The sequence below is a fragment of the Apteryx rowi genome, unplaced genomic scaffold, assembly GCF_003343035.1.
Source record: "Apteryx rowi isolate R43461 unplaced genomic scaffold, aptRow1 scaffold_6, whole genome shotgun sequence".
NCBI classification, from domain to species: Eukaryota; Metazoa; Chordata; class Aves; order Apterygiformes; family Apterygidae; genus Apteryx; species Apteryx rowi.
In genome coordinates, this window is record NW_020450871.1 from 5,552,473 (window position 1) to 5,571,407 (window position 18,935).

Here is an 18,935-nt window from a genome sequence, read left to right on the forward strand (position 1 = left end):
TTTCGTGGGACAGGACCCTGGGAAATGACCCAAGCAGGGAAACGCAGTGGGGTTTTTTTGGACACATCCCCACAACAGTCCAGAGAAGAATGACGCATTACTGAAGGACATATCAACATTTACCCTCTGAGGATTAGCCAGGGTTTCCTCTGCAAATGGTGGTCTCCTAGCCAGACTGGAAGAGCTGTATAGAATGAATGCCATTTAGCGCTCGCTTAATTTTGGGAGATATACATGAGTGCATAGAGAGGGATATGTCAGCAGAAGCTGTATGTGTCCCCATGACCATAAGCTGTCCATGTGCACAGCTGGAGATCGAGATGCAGAGCCACATCCACCTAGAAGGGTGTCCCAGAGGGGCCGTGGTGGCTTTGTGCAGGTACAGACTGCCTCTTGCAAGTACCGCAATTCTTCACTTCTGTAGCCAGCTCTACCTTAAAACCAATTGCCTTGCAGCCCTTCAGCCTTCACCTTGCTAGAGGAGACAGGTCAGCCTCTGCCCATCTTTCCCAGGCTCCTGACTCGTGAACCAGCCTGCACTGCATCTGTCACGGTCTAAAATCAAGTTTACCCAACACACTGACGACAGTTCATCACCAGCAATGCCATAACAGGGGTTCCCTCCRCAAGGACCACACAGCACCACCACCCCGAGACACCGATGCGCGTCCCAGCACCCTGCGGCAAGCAGTGGGACGTCCCGCGGGCTCCTGCCAGGCAACGCTCACCAATGACCTCCCGGGCACAGTCCCGCAAGGCCCACGCTTCCGCTCGCTGTTTTGAAAGGCACAAATTTGCACATCTTGCATCAGCCCTCGTGCACAAGCATTGCCCGGGGGGACGGTGCGCACAGGTGCTGTGCAGGGACGCACAGCCCGACACACCCAAAAGCTCCTGTGCACACTGTGCACGCTACATCCCAGGGTAGCATTTTTTTCCAAGTTTTTTTCCATTTTTGTCCTTAATCTGTTTCTTGAGCTGCCTGTTAGGTTTGTGAATTTGTTTCTAAATGCTTAATTTAGGATCTTTATTACTTTTTCATTAAGCATTAATTAATGCCTGCCTCTTAAGGTCAGGATGAAATATGAGATGGAGGTTGGGCATATGTTAATGAGAATCCGACTAATTAACAAGGGACTTGTAGAAAGGAACTCTGACAACTAACCAACACGATTTAAGCAGAGTATATTGATTTCAGAAATATAAAACTGAAAGAAAAATTAACTGCCTAAGTGCTTTATTCTCCAGAAAAGCCTGATTCATGGCTAATCAAATATTCTAATTGAATTTATCCAACTCCTCTAAATAAATTTGAATAAAGGATTATGCTTGGATCCTCCTTTGGATGCCTGGAATTTCATAACGACAAGATAAAGATCTTCATCCTAACTGGCAGCCTTAACTCTGCAATCCCTTGCTCTTGTTGYCGTAAGCTGTGCGATGCTTGAGTACAGTTTTGCGATTCTCAGAAACCACTGAAGTTCCCCCTTAAGCCTTGATATATAACCTGCAAAGACTAAAAAGCAAGCAAGCCTATTAATCCATATCTTCCTTGATAAAATGAGAATAAAATGGTTTATATTTCAAACAAATCAAAGTACCTTATGCACATTAACAGTCAGAAGATTTTTTGTCATTTTTCATGTATAATTGTTTGCCTACAAACCAASCAACCAAAAAAAATGTAGAGAGACAGAGAGGGACAGAGAGAGAGAGAGGCCAGTGCCTAACTGGAGCACACAAAATGCTTGCACATCACATTTTGTGAACACTGTCAGTGGTACGTGTAAAAATGGAGCACTCCCAACACGAGGTAAGATGAAACCTCTTGTAATTATGTAATGTTACAAGCAAAGTTACTGGATTAAATAACTGTCTGCCAAACTGTGTCCTGTAGAGCTGAACATAAATATTAAGCTAAAAGAACATAAATATTAAGCTAAAAATACAGTCATAACAATGAGTTTATTGGTGATCACAAAACTGTAACAAGCATTTTAAGAGATAAAGCCCTGCAATGAAAGAGCTCTAGTTTCTAACTAACAGCAATGAATTACAGTTTAAGTTGTGAGAAACTGTGATTAAGTCATTGGACCGTGACTTTAGGGATCTGGGATAAATAGCTTTTGACCCATCACACAGAACCACTCATGGATCTCRGGAGATTTCTGCTCCACATTTCCTGCCTGTACAAGTCTCAGCCCGAGTTCAGTAAAGCATGGTTGCACACGGCTGAAATAATATGAATTAAGCTCGCTGGAACACACCCATATGCTTTRAATTGAATGTTTCCCTATATATTCTTTCTCTAAGAATGTATTTAAGTGTGTTTTTAGTGCCTTGATTCAGAGCCTTAATTTCTCTGTTTCAGCACCCCAGATGGTAACCAGAGCTGATCCTTCTTCTACCCTTCTTCCACCCTTTGCCTGTCTTATTTCGGTTGTGTATTCTGGTGAGCACATTCTGGTTTTACCCTGGGTTTGTACAATGCCTACCCTGTGGAGCTTTGCTCTCAGCTGGGGCCACCAGATGTTGTGAACGAGTGAATATTCATAGAAACAGAGAATAATAATTGTTCCCGAGGTCAACACTAAAAGCAAGAGGACTGGGAACAATTCAAGGCACTTCTGCCCTGGCCTCTGCAAAGGGGTGGGTTTCAGCTGGAAGCAAGATACGCCACACATCTATTTGCTTCATTTTTTTCAGACTCCTCTTATAATAAACACTGAGGAATGTGACTCAGAGAAAATTAGGTTTCAGTCCTCCAGTGAAAAAACAGAAATAAATGCATCTGACCAACAGAACTGACTGATCACTTAGCACTACAAAAAAAGTCTAAATAACTAATGGGCTAAGTAATAAGGTTTGGGGTAAACTGAGAGCAACAGAAGAAATTGCTTTAGAAATTGCTTTACATAAAGCATTTGTTGAATTCTCTGCTTTCGTGAACATAAAAGCCCGTCTCTGTGGATAATTTGTCAAGGGGAAAGGCACTTGATTCAAAACAATAAAGTCTTCTTTGTAGACTATGTCTCCACATTTATTTTTATTCAAAGGTACAGAAGACAGTTCTATTAAAAATATCTGAGCAATTAAACAGTCTACACATCCTTTCCTTAAATATGTGTTCGGTGGCTTAGAAAGAGAACAGTGCCATTTCTAAGCCTACCTGGTGAGATGAAAAACGTTCTCCACAGCTTCTTGTCACGAGTAACATCTCTTATTTCTCTGGTCATGTTAACCAGTCTGCCTGCAACAGGGGGGACACGACGGAAATCCAGGATCCTGGAAGAGAACGAAAAGAGAGAGTTTAGGTAGAGGATTAAAATGGAATGATAGTGATATGTGCTAGGAAGGCACATTACACTCTGAAAACATCATCATTTCTCTGTGGCCTTTAAGGAGTAAAAAGCCCATCGACTTTAAACTGGATAATCCTTTGCGTAATATACTACAAAATATGTCTTGAATGTGATCAGCTCTGGCTTACCTGCATTGTATGGAACAGACACAATACTCAGAAGAATATGGGGACACAATGTCCAATGAAAAACATCAAGCGACAAAAAATTACAGAAATTAGAGACAGTTTCTGACCTTGTGCCAATGCGGGATTGTTATAAAATGCATTTTGCTCACCAATTTTTAAGTGACCTGAGTAATGGGGTTTCAGCCTCTCTCTTTCATAAGAAAACAGCTAATAAATCTAAAAACTAGCGTTTTTTTTCCTGACAGATTTCTTTGATTTATTTTGTTCTGCTCCCCATATACCAGCCTAAACAATACCTCCTTGAGACTAAAAATTTTCCCTGGGGCAAAGGCTGGGTAAAGGGCCTTTCTCTACCCCAAACTCTTCTTTCGGAGATCATAATAAGCTCTCTGTGAAGCATTGCTAGTAGATGCAGTAATAGAGCAAAGTCCCCTTACAAAGCCGCCCCATAGGTGGGATTTCTTTGTCCATTGTCAGCTGATAAGATTTTCTACCTCTGATAGCAACTGCTTTTTCTGCTTAGCATGTGGGTATTTAGCATACCTTCCAGCAGAAACTCCATTACTGTTTTCCCCTACAACACCATCTCCTTAAAATGGCAATAAGAAAATGTAAAGCAAAAGAGATCAACACCAAGGTCAACAACCATATAATGTTGAAGGTCCTTTAAGAATCTGACCAGGATGGTTCCTAATGGCAAATCTACCCTGCAATGCCCACTAGCAGGCCCTCTGATCCTAACCATCAAACCGGAAGGCAACAACAGTACCCAAACCCCAAATAATCTGTGGACCAAAACTTTAAACTTTAGGAAGGATGTTTCTTGGCACCTCAGGGTGTGAGGGGAGCTTCAGTTCTAACTCAGTCCATGAAATGCCACAGTTTCTAGCCATACTATTAATAATTCCTCACTAATTATTGATTCCCACTCCTAAGCTGGGCAGGCTGAGGGGGCTCCAGCCCATACCCGGTCTTGGGGTATCCAATGCACTGTGCGCTAACTCTGCTTGGGGGACACAGGAAGACGGGATGACCATCAGTGTCCTCTCCTTCCTAATAACTTGTGGCCTAAATATGCTCCTTGTATGGGATGGTGCCAGCTCTTGGCTGCGAAACCTGAACTCCCTTTCCCTCCCATTCATTTCTCTCTGAATACTCTCATGATTCTCAATGTCTCACTCACATTTGCATGCCCTGGAACTAATTGGGGTGAGTCAGACTCCGTCATCCTTATGCCGTACATTCCCCACGAGATGGGTCCTCTCCTTATGCAGATCACAGGGGAAATTCATTTCTCAGCTTCTTTTCAATATCATTTCTCTTTCTTTTTGAGAATTAGTTATTGCCAGGTTTCTCATTCCCAGAGCAAGTCTTATTTCCTAATTATTAATCTACCCTTTGATCATCTTCGATTTCATTTATTCATGGAGTTTGCCCACCTTTGTTCCATTTTCCCCTTTTTTTAAAAGTAATTCAGTTACAAGGCTGGCCAAGTGCAAGAAGCTTATCACAATATTTCTACTTTTTCTTTGAATGCAAATCCATTTTACTTGCCTGTCCAAATGAAATGCTGCTATTTCTGCATTATGTCTTTCATAGTCTGAGAAATAAAAAAAGTCAGGCGGGGTTTCTTGTTCTCTGGTTTGTCTGCAAAGAAAAACAGCAAAAGTGTTATAATGAAGGGTTAGCATTTCTAAGGAGCAACACTCAGTCATCAGCATGTTATTCAGGAGTTCAGTATTGTTTGCTTAATGGAAGGCCTTTAAATACCTTGTGTATGCATTATTTGCCATGTAGCCCTCATTTTATCTTCTTTTTTAAACTACTGTAACAAAAAATAGGATTTCAAGACTTGTGCATGCAGGCTGCTGTCACAAAGCTATTCCACTCAAGACTCGCTCTATTTAACAAGATCTATTTTATCACTCTCAAACATTTCATTAGTGATAGCAGTGAAAACAATGTCATTTCATTAAATTATCATTAACTGTAATTATGAGATTTCCAAAAGTAATAACATTTTTCTTTCATCTTTGGCAGTCATGCAGCTACTATCTAAAATATGACTCTTCCTTTGTATTACTTAGAGCCAGAAGTGACATGTTTTTCTCATTTCAGAAGAACTGGGATCATTGCCGTTTGACGGCCATGACACATGTCATGTTTCAAAGAATATTAACAAGACCGTGCTCCAGAGAGGATGCAGAATTTGTTGTTTCTTCAGTTTAAGAACCAATAAAAAATGTCATCTTGACAGAATAGAAAGACTGAAGCTTGAACGCTAAACTCTATTAAAAATAGCAAGTGCTCTCTGTGTAACAGAAGAGCAAATCTCTGTCTCACTTCAGGCAATTTCCACTCCTGCTGGCTTTTGGATGGAGAGCATCCTCATGCAGTTGAGCATTCAAAAGTCTAGGCCACACCTAAGCTTGCATTATGCCCTATTTTGAAGTTTTAAAAGTGTTGTAAGCATTGCAAAGCTGTKCTGTAGACCATTTGCAAAAGAGGACAGTTCCCCATAAGAACAAAACATAATTTCCCAACYCTTTTTCATTTTCCTCTGTCACGGGTGGCCAGCTCTCGCGTCACACGTTACACGCTGGCAATTAAAATGCAACTTCTAGGCAGTGACCTTGTCAACTGAAAGGCTTTGGGGCGGTGCAGGGTTCAAATCTCCGGAGAAGTGGCAGCAAGGCACAACTACCGCGCTCAGCAGGCACCCGGCTCTGTGGCCAGCGCGCTCGCCCTCGCTCCCACCACGAAGAGCGGGGCTGCCGGGGACTGCTGCCACCTGCCCACAGCCCTCCTCAAGTTAGCAGTCACTTTGGCTGCTATGGTTGYCAATGGTCTGTAAGACAAGCTAGAAGTGAACCTGGGATAAAATAATGGTGTGTTTTCTCTCCACGATAAGAAGGAAGGAGGCAAACACCCCCAGGGAGGAGTAGAAGAGAGCCAAAACCCTGTGGCAAGTTACACAACACAGTGTGTAATCCAGACAAGAGTGCTAGGAGAGCTGCAACCTTGTTGTACGTACTCCCCTCAAAAATGGAGAAATGAGTCCTGAATATACATCCGGGGGAGAGATTAACATAGAGATTAACAAGAGATTTTCTGCTGGACAGAAATTAAACATTTCTTTACAACTTTCCCTCCCTTCCAGATTTTAAAAACTCAATTTCTTCAACAAACCAAAGATAAAAAGATTCATCTCCAGCTTTTGCAAACTTTACACGTATCAGYGCAGCTGAGAATCTGCAGAAAACATTACTAATTAGGTAATCAATACCATCTGCTTTTTATCTCCCAATGAGTTTAAACAAATCACGGCTGTTCCTTTACAAGAAAATCTTGATGCAGAAAATTAAGTCTTAAATAAAAGGTAGATCTCAACCTTGTAAGTACAAACATCTACATAACCCAGTGATGGTTTCTCCATGCTGCCCATCTGGCACATGGGGCAGTCGGTATGTTACTGCTGTGATAGTATGGTCTCTCTAATTTCACTTCTCTGTTTGTTCCCTGCCACCCCTGGCAATGGCTCAGGCTATTATTCATTTGGGAATAAGTACAGTTCTCCTGCAGGGTTAGCCCTGTTTGTACATATTTCTCCCTGTCATAATATATAATTAAATGGTAGCGCACCCTCCTGGAAAATGATGAACTTGATTGTCCTAAAACATTCAAAAATCAACACCAAATCCACAGTGCAATCTAGACAATGGAGATATTGGTACTTTTTCAAACCTGACTATACATCATGAAACAAACTCCCGCGTTTCTTTGGTGCTTCGGGTGCTTGACTCTACCTATCTGCAGAAAAGCACCTTCTAGTYGCAGTTCCTGTGCGTCCATGCACACGTCCAACAGGTATGGCTCCCAGTTTCTGTCTTTTAAAAATACCAGGTTATTCTGAAGGTAGCCTCAAAAGACTATTGATCAGTCCCCAAGCTGCTTTACGCTCCCTCGCAAAGGTTTGCACAGCTCAGATGTGGCAGGTCCAAGAACGAAACCTTTCCTCAACAACCTTGAAAAATCCCTTCTGGCGACTTACTCCAGTATCCCATAGAGAGATCTGGGACCTTGTTCCTTGGATCTGACTTCAGCTGGCAACACTTTTACTCAAACAAACATTTACCATTAATTTGAGGTCTACAGCAGCRCCTGAGGAGATTTGCTGGCAACTCCTCAGCCACACTAAGCTGCCATACCACTGGTAAATGGTAATAGGTGAGATGATCACGGCCTAGGCACACAACTGAGCTCAGAAAGCCACATGAGACTAACACAGCTTTGAATCAATTGACTTTTATAAGAACGTGTTTAACACTGTTAAAAAGGCACCTACATCATAATCTAAATTTTATACTTTATCCAAACGTATTTCGACATCATTTCATTTTATCAATGTTAGAAGGTTTGCTATATTTTAGTGTGCACAGTCCAATCAATGCACTGCCTGGTTCGGTGCTAATTTCCCTAAACGCATCCTGTTCTGACGCACACATATAGAGAACTGGGAGATCAAATTCTTGTCTCAATAATGCTGGCGTAAAGTCAACAAGTCCTACGAATTTATTCTGGCTTTAGATCGTTGTAAATGGCCCTCAATCTCTAAGTGAAAGGCTGGGAAAGGAGCATGCACTCTGAGTCCATTCCAGGTCAATTAAAGTATCTTATGAAACAACACTGGGACCAATCCATCAAATAGCATGTTTTAAATTGGAACTGCATTTTAAAGGAAAATGAAAAAAAGTCTGTTATTTCAGGTTTACTGAAGAAAGATTGTCTAATAAAAAGACACACGCAACGAGATATTTGAGCAAACAGAGCAATATGTTAAACCCTCCGCAGAAGTGTATGCTTTGGATGGATAATAAATTAAAGACAATGGTCAGAGCTCCTTAGTGCCAGCAATAAAATCTCACAACATGCAGCACACAGGTTCTGCACAGGTTGCAGACGGTGGGAGAGAGTTTTTGGCTGCTGCTTTTATTTTGCAAACATTTGGAAACTAGCGATCCTCTCTTTGGAGAAGGATTTGGCAGATATTTATAATGGCAGGCTGGGAAGCTCCGGAGGAGAGACAGATGGAGTGCTGTTGATACTGCACACAGTTAAAAATTACACAGTGGCACCGGACCAATTACAGCATGAGGAAAAGACAAATCAGCACCAGTAACACTAGCAGAGGAGAAACAAGAACTAAGTGGAAATCAAAGCCCATGGAAATTTCCCAGCCGTGGCACAACTCGGAGGAAAGCAGGAAGTAAAGTAAAGATTTATCTTAAGCAGACGAGGAACAAATGTGCACTTACATAAGATGAGATGCAACTGCGATCTGGTCTCGTGGCTAGAAGAGCAAGTCATGCTTACCAAYGGGAAAAATAAAGCTGCTCTGATTAGTGAATGCATTCAGGAATAAATATGGTGAGTCAGCTCCATTCTTACTATTGCTGATACATGTTTTGGTGCTCAGTAATATTGGGATAAAATGCCATAGTGATTTGTGTGTGAAAATAATTGCATTGCCTCAAGTTTTTCTTAAATGTCTGTGTAAATACTTTCTGACCAATTACTATGTCCRCAAAATACAATATTAATAATTTCTTTCTTTTTTTTTCCCCAAATGCCATCCTTGAACCTCGCCACCGCACTGAGACTGCAGTCTTTGCAAACTCTGGCATTTCAGAAAAAGCCCTTATAGAAATGAAACCTCTAACACGGTAATCTATATTTAGCCTCGAGGATCCCTGGTGTACACCTGATACAGTCACCAGGATTAATACGCACCAGGGCCATGGCTGTGACCTATTACTCGAAAGAAGCCTGCCTAGATGCCAGACCTCCTCCGCACTGGAGGGGTCGTATTATCTATATAACAGCCAAAAAGCTAGAAAATAGGGCAAACAGACCGATCTGAGTCAAGCGTTATCCTGACAGACACATGCTGCCTTCCCATGCCGCAGTCCAGAGACTTTCTGGAGACGCTTTTGTGTGAAATTAGTGTACTTTTAACTAATTGAAGGACATGCTACTGCTTCGTAGTGAGGGTTTTGAAAATAGTGTTTTTTAAATAGGCCATACTCCTGCTCCGACAAGTAATCAGGGGAATCAACTGAAAGGATTAGAGAGGATTAAGGACTACAACGGCACACACCCCGCCACTTCTRCGGCGTGGAGGAATACGATGAAGAGATATCTCTTTCTGCAGGTCACACGATGCTGTTCGGGATGAAAACACAAGCTTTCCCGTGGCAGAGATTGCGTCTGCTCACGTTGGACCCTTCTGCCACGAGGACCCTGGTCCATTCTGGCCACTAGCACAACRCCCGTAACTATAGCAAGTGCCTCCGCAGCTGCGAACGGGATCACGGCGGGTGCAAGGCTGGTAAAACCAACAGCAGCAAAATCAGTACGAGATGTAACAGGCCAATGAAGCGTGGTAATTGCATTGGCAGGGACACAACTAACATTGATAAGGGAGCAATCTGGCCATTGGAACAGATAACGGGAGATTATCTGGGTCTACCTGCAGCTATCGGTTGTTATTGGGTTGTTATTGTTCTCCCATGGAAAGCGGCGTTGCCCGATACAATCTCCTTCCATGGGAAATATTTAAGGTGTTTAAACACCTGGCTTGTAGTTAATACAAGACTAATAGGTGCTACTCAGCAGTTTGCTGCTGTTTCAGTTACTTTGGGGCCTGTTGGGGACTTCTTGTATCCGGAAGCCCCACAGTGGGGCTTTATCACCAGCCCCTTGTTCTGGCAAGCAGCCGTAATGCAGATGCTGCGTTGAGTCCGAAGAGCCTTTCGCCCAACACAGACAGGCACGAAATTTTACCAACCCTCTTCTATGAACTTCWGCTTTGTACTAGTGGAAGAAGCAGGCTGAAAGTCCAGTGTCTGCTTGCAAGATTTGCTGCCCCCCGCAACCCTTATGTCAAATTGGATTGTGCAGCACTGGGATCTAGAGTGCCCTGAGATAACCTAAAGTTTATTATTCTAAGTGGAGGAGGCAGCCCATAGGAAAAAAGCATGTCTCCGAGGCAGCTGCAGTCCTTAGGAGGGCACTTAAATTTTGCAAGCGGTGTTGTGTCATCAGGGAGGGCTTTCTACGCATTTGGCATCAGTTTCAGCAGGTGGAAGAAATGCCACTTAATTTTATAATATATTTTAGTGGCTTAGTAAGTCCTTAGGAAGATAAATGACATTGCTAATGTGGCTATGTCTACAGCAGCAGAGATATCTGGTGCCTATTTCCGACTCCTTGTGGAATCTTGGCAGCTGATGGCTTTGGCTTTATCAAGGCTTTCTGCTGCAAAGAGCACTCCTAGGAACGATACGAGCTGTTTACAAGAGGAGAATATGGTCCAGAAAATGAGTGGCCAATCCAGCAATGCAAAGACATGCAATTTAACGTGGTACAGAAAGGATGTTTGGCCCGTTTCATTGCTATCATCCAAATGACAATATGGGCCTCTGCAGGATATTCAGGCTTCTCTCATTTAACTAGCAGTTCTACAGCTAGAAAAATGAGAGAAATTTACTGTGGCAGAAAGACAGAAATTTGCACAGGGATGCAATAGGAATAGGAATAATTAGCAAACCGCCAAAAGGATAAATACCAAGATCATGCTATTGCATGCCAGTCCTGGAGCGCTTTTTTCTGAGCAGACAAGGAGAGCTTGACAACAGCACACRCTCAAGGACCAGTTAGCTTAATATAGATCATAAACTTCTGATACAATGAATGATAATAAGCTTCAAAAAGATAATTCGTGTTTATAAATACCTTGTTACCTGTCACAGTAGGACAGTGGGGGAAAGGGGGAGGAGAAAATCCACAGGGAAACAGTACATTAAGTTTTTTTTTCATTTCCAGTTGCCGAGAAAAAAATGCTGGGAGGTCACCTAACCCATTCCCCTGCCCCAGGGCGAGATCAGTTAGACCTAAACCATTCTTGACAGATGTGGCTATACCCTGTTCTTCGAAATGTCCTTTCCCAAGCCCATGGCTATAGCCCTCTCCTCCTTGACTCCATGTGCTGGCCCTACTCTTTTATGAATTTGAAGTCTGGCTTTTCCTCCCTCGCAGGATCTCCTGCTGCACTACTCCACAGCCAAGACAAAACCATCACAGCAGCATTTCTTGCAGTTAATTTGAGACCRTTGCAAAGGAAGGAACACAGGTTTGGGGCTCTCTGAGCATGTTCACATGTTTGTGGCTATGCCACTGTTAGACCTGAGCTTCCCACAATAACCAGTGCCCATTCCTGAAAAGATCACCTCTACACTAAGCCCTTGGGGAATTAGKTCTTAAGGCCTTCAGACTGCAGATTCCTCAGACTGGAAGCCCCTTCTTTATTAAGCACAACTCATCTATTTTTAATTCATTAAAATCCCCTCCAACCCAAAGCCTTGAAACATCTACTTTGGTATGTCACCTCAAAAATGTCACTGTTTCAAGAAGACAATGAAGCGACCTCTGATTTCTCTATACTGCTCTAGATTTTGTACTAATATCTCAGAATGTACCCTCTCTATACTGCTGCCTTCACTGACACTGTGCTGACAGTAAAGTCAAGGCATAATCTTACCAATCATCATTTCATTGTCTACTGGCACAGAAGAACTGCTATTTTTTCATTCGTTCTTTTTCGCTTTCAGATATAAGACATGAAGAGAATCTTTGATCAGTATAAAACATACAGAGTTTGATCAACTAGTAGAATATTCTTCAGCAATTCAGAATATTACTTCAAGCTCTGCCTAGTAAGTAGCTGTCTATCATCTTGGGAAAAGCAAATGAAAAAAAATACTAGTGTAAGCACATCTGTCAGGATGTCTTCCCCACCCGCCACTTTTGGGCTTGACAGCTGGCTGCATCCCATTCCCGTTTTCCATGTAGATCAGCTAAGATGATGGAAGTCAGTGTGATGGGAGCTGTAGTGTCAGGCAGGTTGGATTTTAGATTCACAAGGTTTTTTTATTATTATTATTATTATTATTATTATTATTATTATTTAGAAGACGGCTAAAAAGAAAGCAAAATGAAATGCTGTTACAGAGCAGATAAGCCATACAAAGCAAGAGAGATGAACTCCTGTACTACCAAGCTCTAGATAGATGTACATAGATGCACTTAATATATAACCTGACATACAGAACAATCTTGAATACCTCCTGCTTTTGGAAAGAACTGGGGATTGAACCATGGATCTCCAAAATTAGAAGCTGAGGTCTTTGTACCTGGATTTACAGGAGCCTACACCCTGCACACGGCACTCAGCAGGAGGTATATAATGCGTAGTGGCAAGCTGATTACTGATGAGAGCTGGCACACACATACAGAAATTGCAGGTGTGCAAATCTGTGAGACTCACTGCAAATTCCCTTTCCTCTCCCTTTGTCGAGGTGGTGGGAAGAGGGGWTGTGGGATGGAGAACAACTCAGTGTTGATGCCATGGTGGCTAAGTGGCTGCGCATGTTGGCTAGAAATTTTTTTCTTCCATCCAGAAAAAGCAGGGTTTGTACGGAAAACAAATGAGTCATGGTATGAAAAGAAAGGCAAGCTCTGGGAAGCTCCTGTTGCTAATTTGCTTTGCAGATAAAAAAAACTTAACCCAGAAATAATATTTGATTCATCTCTGAGATAGATAGAAACTTGACTTGACATATAGGAGTGGAAAGATTAAGAGGTACTTGACAGCACTACAAAACAGTTCCCTGTACCAACATTAATATGGCCAATGCTGTTGCCACAGCAGGGAGAAAAAAGGCTCATAGCAATTAAATAAGCAGAATAGACCATTAATGAGGTGCTACAATGGTGCCTTTCTTTAAGGTAAGATATCTTCATTAAGATTAAGAACTTTATCATGCAAATCCTTTTCTGCCCCTATACCAGCCTTTCTGGTGTTGATTCCTTTGCGCACTTAGACAAGGGGTGCAACGTATGGCATTTTTGCCATACCAAGCCCATGAAATCTGTCATCTTTCCCCTTGATTTATCCCTTTGAGGCTCTGTTGTACACTGTCTGCTAGCCATAAATTGCAAACATGAAAAATGATACAGCTGCAAACACTGTTTTTGAAAACAGGCTGTGCAAACATAGCTTGGTGTGAGCCCAGATACCTTCAGCCTTTCCTCAGTAAAAGGACTACAGAGTATTTTCTACAGAGAAGGTCTTGAATATCTAACCTTTGTAGAGCTCTGAGAATGCGGGAGGAAAAATATGTACAAAATCAGAAGTCTGAAGCATTCCTTCAGCCCTGAGAAGGTTACTTAATATGTCTGGGGTCATTAAGGGTAGGGATTTAAAGGAACAATAACATTAAATATATTAGAAGCGTCACAGAGTTCAAATGTCTTTTAGCTTGTTGGATTTTTTCCTTTTGCTGTATCTGATATATGTGCTATTGAAACTCCAGGGTTCAAAATAGGTTCCAGTTCAAAATAGGTTGGAAAAAATAATCACCATGAACCTGACACATCGAGAGCTCGATGTATAACTCTTTCCTGTTTATTCACCCATTTCTTTCCTATCACTGTGAGAATAATGAACCTTAGTAAGCTTGTCCTCACAATATCCCAGGAAGCAGGAAAGTATTAGCCCCATTTTTCAGCAAGAGCTCCAAAACACGGAGCTATTAAGGATTCAGCCRTGCCCTAAGCTAAGCACTCCAGCCTCATTAAGCACATGCTTAACTGTGGGCATGCATATAGCCAGTGAACTATGTGTGTCCTTGACAGCCAAGCGTATCCTTAATACTTCCTCGGAGCTCTTCTGCGCTCAGCACTCTGCGCGATGGAGCCGGTGGTGAGCTCAGGATCGCACATGGCTCCAGACAGTGCCTGCTGCTGCCTCCTGCTCACCCAACACGCTCTCAGCTCCCAGCGCTCAGCCCCTCTCCGTTCACCCACGGCAGCGACAGCTTTGGGAGAAACCTCGTCAATCCACCAAAAGTAAAAGTCAGTCTGGCCRCGGGCTTTGGTAGAGCCCAGGTTTGCATGTCCTCGGTGCTCCCCCTACCCAAACACCAACGACACACAAAGCACTCCAACTCTGCTAACCAAAAAGTAATTGCTTTCCTTACTTGCCTTTCTGTAACCAGAAATAAGGCTCAARCCCTGGCTTGCAATGTGTCTCCTGCCCCACGCAGGGGAACACACACCGATGCAGCAAAGCTCAAACAAGTTTTATGGGTTCTTGTGTCCTGCAGACRCCGTCCGAGCTGTGTCCTGCAGTGAATGGAGCGAAGGGCCGTGGGCAGCGTGTCTGGGCCACAGAGCCCCAACATTTTCCTCTACCCCTAAGAGGAAGAAGTTGTGTGAACTGAATAGTGACCAAATTAGAAATACAACACAGCGTTTGCACTTCACATTCCTCCTGTTTGGTACAGGCTCATTTCAGTACAGAGTTCAAGGTCTGAATTTCTCTTTTCTCTCTCTCTCTAACACTGTATAATATGGCTAAAACCTAATACAATCAGACCTGTCTGTCTATTAGCCACCCAACGAGGCCAGCATTTTAGCATGGCTTGGAGGAATAAACAAAAGCATGTTCAGGCTCCAACCATGAAAGCGCAAATCCTCTGGGATTTCTCTGTTTTCTGTCATGTGTGAGCTATATATCTGCAACTGCCTGGGGGGCTTCCACTTCCCCAAGGGCCCCAAAGGACTAACCAGGCTAACTTTGGCATGGTCCCTCCTGCCTCCCAACCAAACATGCAGAAGCCAAATAATTTTGGCTTTTTATTTCAGTTTGCCTTGGAGAGCTACCAGTTAGTGCATGACACTGAGCTAAGTGCCCAAGATTTTGCAGAGAAACAATTATTGTCAAAACTCATTAGCAGGACAGAGCCTATATTGTGCATATGGATGGATTGATACATAAAAGAGCACAAAATTCTTGTTTGTACAGAGGTCACTGCACCATCCAGCCTTTCCCCCCTACAGACCTCAAAAGTCCAGATACTCTTCTCATGTTTGATACAAAATGAGAAGCTGAGGATCAGACAAGCAAAGCAAAGAGTCTTGTGCAAGACCTCCTGCAGAAACCATCCTAGCAGATGACTAGGTCCATCACACTCCGCTTCAGCCCCTCGTCGGTGCCCCACACAAAGCTCACATAGGAGGTGGTGGTGCCTCATCCTTGTGCTGGCCAGAGGTGAATATTCCCTCAGAGGACTGCAAGTTTTGCTTTTCAAGCTTGTTTCAATACCAAATCCAGAGAATCTTCCATAATTATGCCAGGGAGGATAGCAAGCATGTGGTTACTGCAAGATAATCGCTCCCCAGGGCTAAGTGTTTCTAATTCCTCGGAGGTGTGATTTCCCAATAAAGCACGCACACCCTTGAACTTGCTTTACTGCTGCTATTAACATTCTTTAATGTGTGGCAAAGGGTGATGTGCCTCTCTGAGCTGGAAAGAAGATGTAATTGCCTGTTTCAGACTACTTTGTGGTTACAAAAGAAATGGGAATTGCTTTGATATGGTGTGGTGTTTCATTGCTCTAATAAACCAAACTCTTCCACCTCTCTTTTTTTATTTTATTTTTACTTCTGTCTCATTAATGTTCTTCATCCTGTCAGCAAACAGGATCTCTGTGAAGGGTATCTAACTTATTCTTTGCCCTGTTTCCATGGTTCTTGGGTAAACTTCCATGTGTTTTGTTTCCAGGCAGAATTTTGCCTAAACAAGGAATGTAGACTAGCACTTCTTTTTTCTTTATTCCTCCCAAGTTTGGAGGGGCTGGCACTCGTGCCACCCCTCACTAGGGAGAGGATATATCCATGGAGCTTTAAAGGTTATGCATGGACATGGGCCATGTCCTGCTCTAAAAAAGAGCTGCTGATCAACAAATCTTTGAGGTTTATTTCATAGGTGTTTCATGCACATGCATCTTTTGTTGGCTATTTTGGTCTGCAAAGTGTTACATGTTGGGGAATGTGGTGACATCACCAGTTTGCCMTTTTGAGCATTTCTCAAGTAGTTACTTTCTCATCTGCAGCTGCCAAGGTGATTTACAAGCACAAATACTTCAGCATACTCCTAAGTCTCTTGAGCACTTGGGAACAGCATTTCTCAACCTCAGTCAGAGGACTCCCTAACTTTTCAAAAAAGAAGAATCCATTGGCTGCCCTAGCASTATTAACACCAATGTTTTCACTGCCAGGCAAATTTAGAATTGACTATTTTTCTCTACCTTGGTTGTTCACTTCTTGCAGGAGTAGGAGTACATGTGTACAGGGTTTGGAGCCCCTTTTCGCAGCCCTTTTGCAGAGCTGTTGCAATGCCTCACAGAACCAGGAAGAATCTCATCTTCCTGCTGAAGTTCCCCTCTTCCAGGCCCGAGACCCCCACTGCTAATCTGCATTTTATTTTAAGGGTACCATGTGAGTCACAAATTACATTGGAAATTACACATCAGGGTCCTTTTAGCTTGCGAGTGTCTAGATAAAGGGTGCGTTAATGCTCTGCAGCCCACAGGGAGTCACTGTATTACTCCCAGGGAAAAATCAAGCCATATTAGCATCTCTTCACCCTTTTGCATTTCCACTGAGAAGGAGCATTTTAACCTCCCGGCCTCCACACAGGCCCTGTTGCTGGAGGCTGCAACGGGGTGAGTGAAGAACCCAGTTCCCAGTTGTCCACACAGAATATTATCACTCTCTTGATTTAATCCTAGTTAAAAATGCAGCAGTTGCGGGTGAAAACATGGAGGTGAAGATCTGGAGAAGCATCAATTGCAAGGACAGTAGAAGCAGGATTTAAAAAAGGCTCAGAACTGGCTTAACTCTGCCCCTCTTAGGTAGAAACAGACCTATTGAAACCACTGAAAAATATCCCATGTGAAATAATAAAGAGCAGAAGGATATTGGGGAAACTGCTCAGCATCATGACACAGAATGAGCGGATTTAGCTGGCCTGCTTGCTTTCAGCAGGACCTCGCAGGGCGATTGCTATTTTATAAAAATATCTCCCATCAAGTGCAAATGCGTTCAGTGAACTCCCATCCTCAAGGTGCAGAGACAAGTATTCACGCTTCATGGATCACAAAACCGCATACACCCAAACCTGGAGCAAAGCTTAAGAAAGGCAAGGACGTGTGTGTGCGTGAGCGTGTGGGGGTGTGTGCATGCAGGCGTGCGGAGGGGAGCTACGACTCACCAAAGTGACTCAGCTTAGGTAGTGTTCACTGGGAAGCAGGTGTGCTCCTTTTGACGAGACTTAAAAATTAGTTTCGGCTAATTTAAATTTATAAGTCCACCTATGTGCAGGTTGTTTGATAAAACAAGGTGAGATTACAGTAAAACACGCAAGGGTAGGTAGTAAAAGCAGAGCTTAGAACAAAACAGCACAAGAAAAAGAGACAAGAGCAGAGGACAGGAGAGAGGAGGGAAAAAAATTTGCAAACGATGTGCAGTAAAACATTTAGTAAAATGACACTGTTGCCAATTTTTTTTTTATGGAGCTAATTTATGACATGCAGCTGCTTTTCTCTAGCTGCGTATGTCTGGCTACCTCTCCTAGAATTTTTAACTGTGTTAAAATGTCTACAATGTCAAGCTTATCTACTGTACAGTGTGGTAGATATGTGTGTGCATAACCCACAGGAGTTTTGTGGGAGTCTGTTTTCAAAGAGAGGATTATATTTTTCCTAAAGTGAGGGACACTTTTATTTCACTGTTTTCCTACCTCTTCATATTAACTGTGAGAATAGGTATATGGCAGAGTGAAGTGATCCCATTATTTAATCATTGAACTTCCTCGTTTCATTCCTCTAGCACTTACTATTTTTTCTCTGGGTATGATCCAACTTTCCTGGTAGTTAATGAAAGGTTTCCAACCAAGTTCAGGGTGAACTGGATCAGGAACTACAGAGCCAGTCCTTAAACTGGGACCCAACCTGCCCATATTCGAATTCAAAGTTCAGTGAAGCCTTGGGAAAGAGGCACATTGACTTCACCGGATTGTGGATAAAACACATGGAAGTGAATAACCAAATGAACTAGTCATGACAGCAAACACTACGTTCTTGTCCATGCCCAAATGTGGGGGACAGAGCCCATAAGCTGTGTCTTTAGTGTGTAGTTCAAATATGTCCACAAGATCTTCAATAGGTCTTACTAACATCRAGGCAGGTATTTTGTGATTTGGTGAGAGTAGAGAGTAGAAGAATCTTCAATTAAATCTGCAACTMTGACCAAAACCCACTGTGCTTTTTACACTTTAAGGATTGAGATCTTGGATAAAAAAGGATGCATAATCCATATTCTTGTGTTTTATTATGGGTCCCTCAAGTTCCCTTCTTAGCTATCTCCAATAGGAGACAACAGCTTTAAAAATATTAGCTTCACCCTTTGATTTTTAACATCGCATACACTGGTGCCGTGCCATCATGTCAATTATACTCTTAAACTAGGTATATCGCCAACA

General features: G+C 42.7%; 1 protein-coding gene across 1 annotated transcript in view; it reads right to left on the bottom strand.

Annotated features, from left to right (window-relative positions):
- Positions 1-18,935, bottom strand: part of FAM20C (FAM20C, golgi associated secretory pathway kinase) — a 56,909-nt gene that overhangs the window by 9,241 nt on the left and 28,733 nt on the right. The window contains exons 4-5 of the mRNA XM_026083102.1: positions 5,045-5,137; positions 3,170-3,285 (exon numbers count right to left, since the gene is read on the bottom strand). Of these exons, the coding sequence (XP_025938887.1) occupies positions 3,170-3,285; positions 5,045-5,137 (209 nt within the window). The remainder of the gene's footprint in view (positions 1-3,169; positions 3,286-5,044; positions 5,138-18,935) is intronic.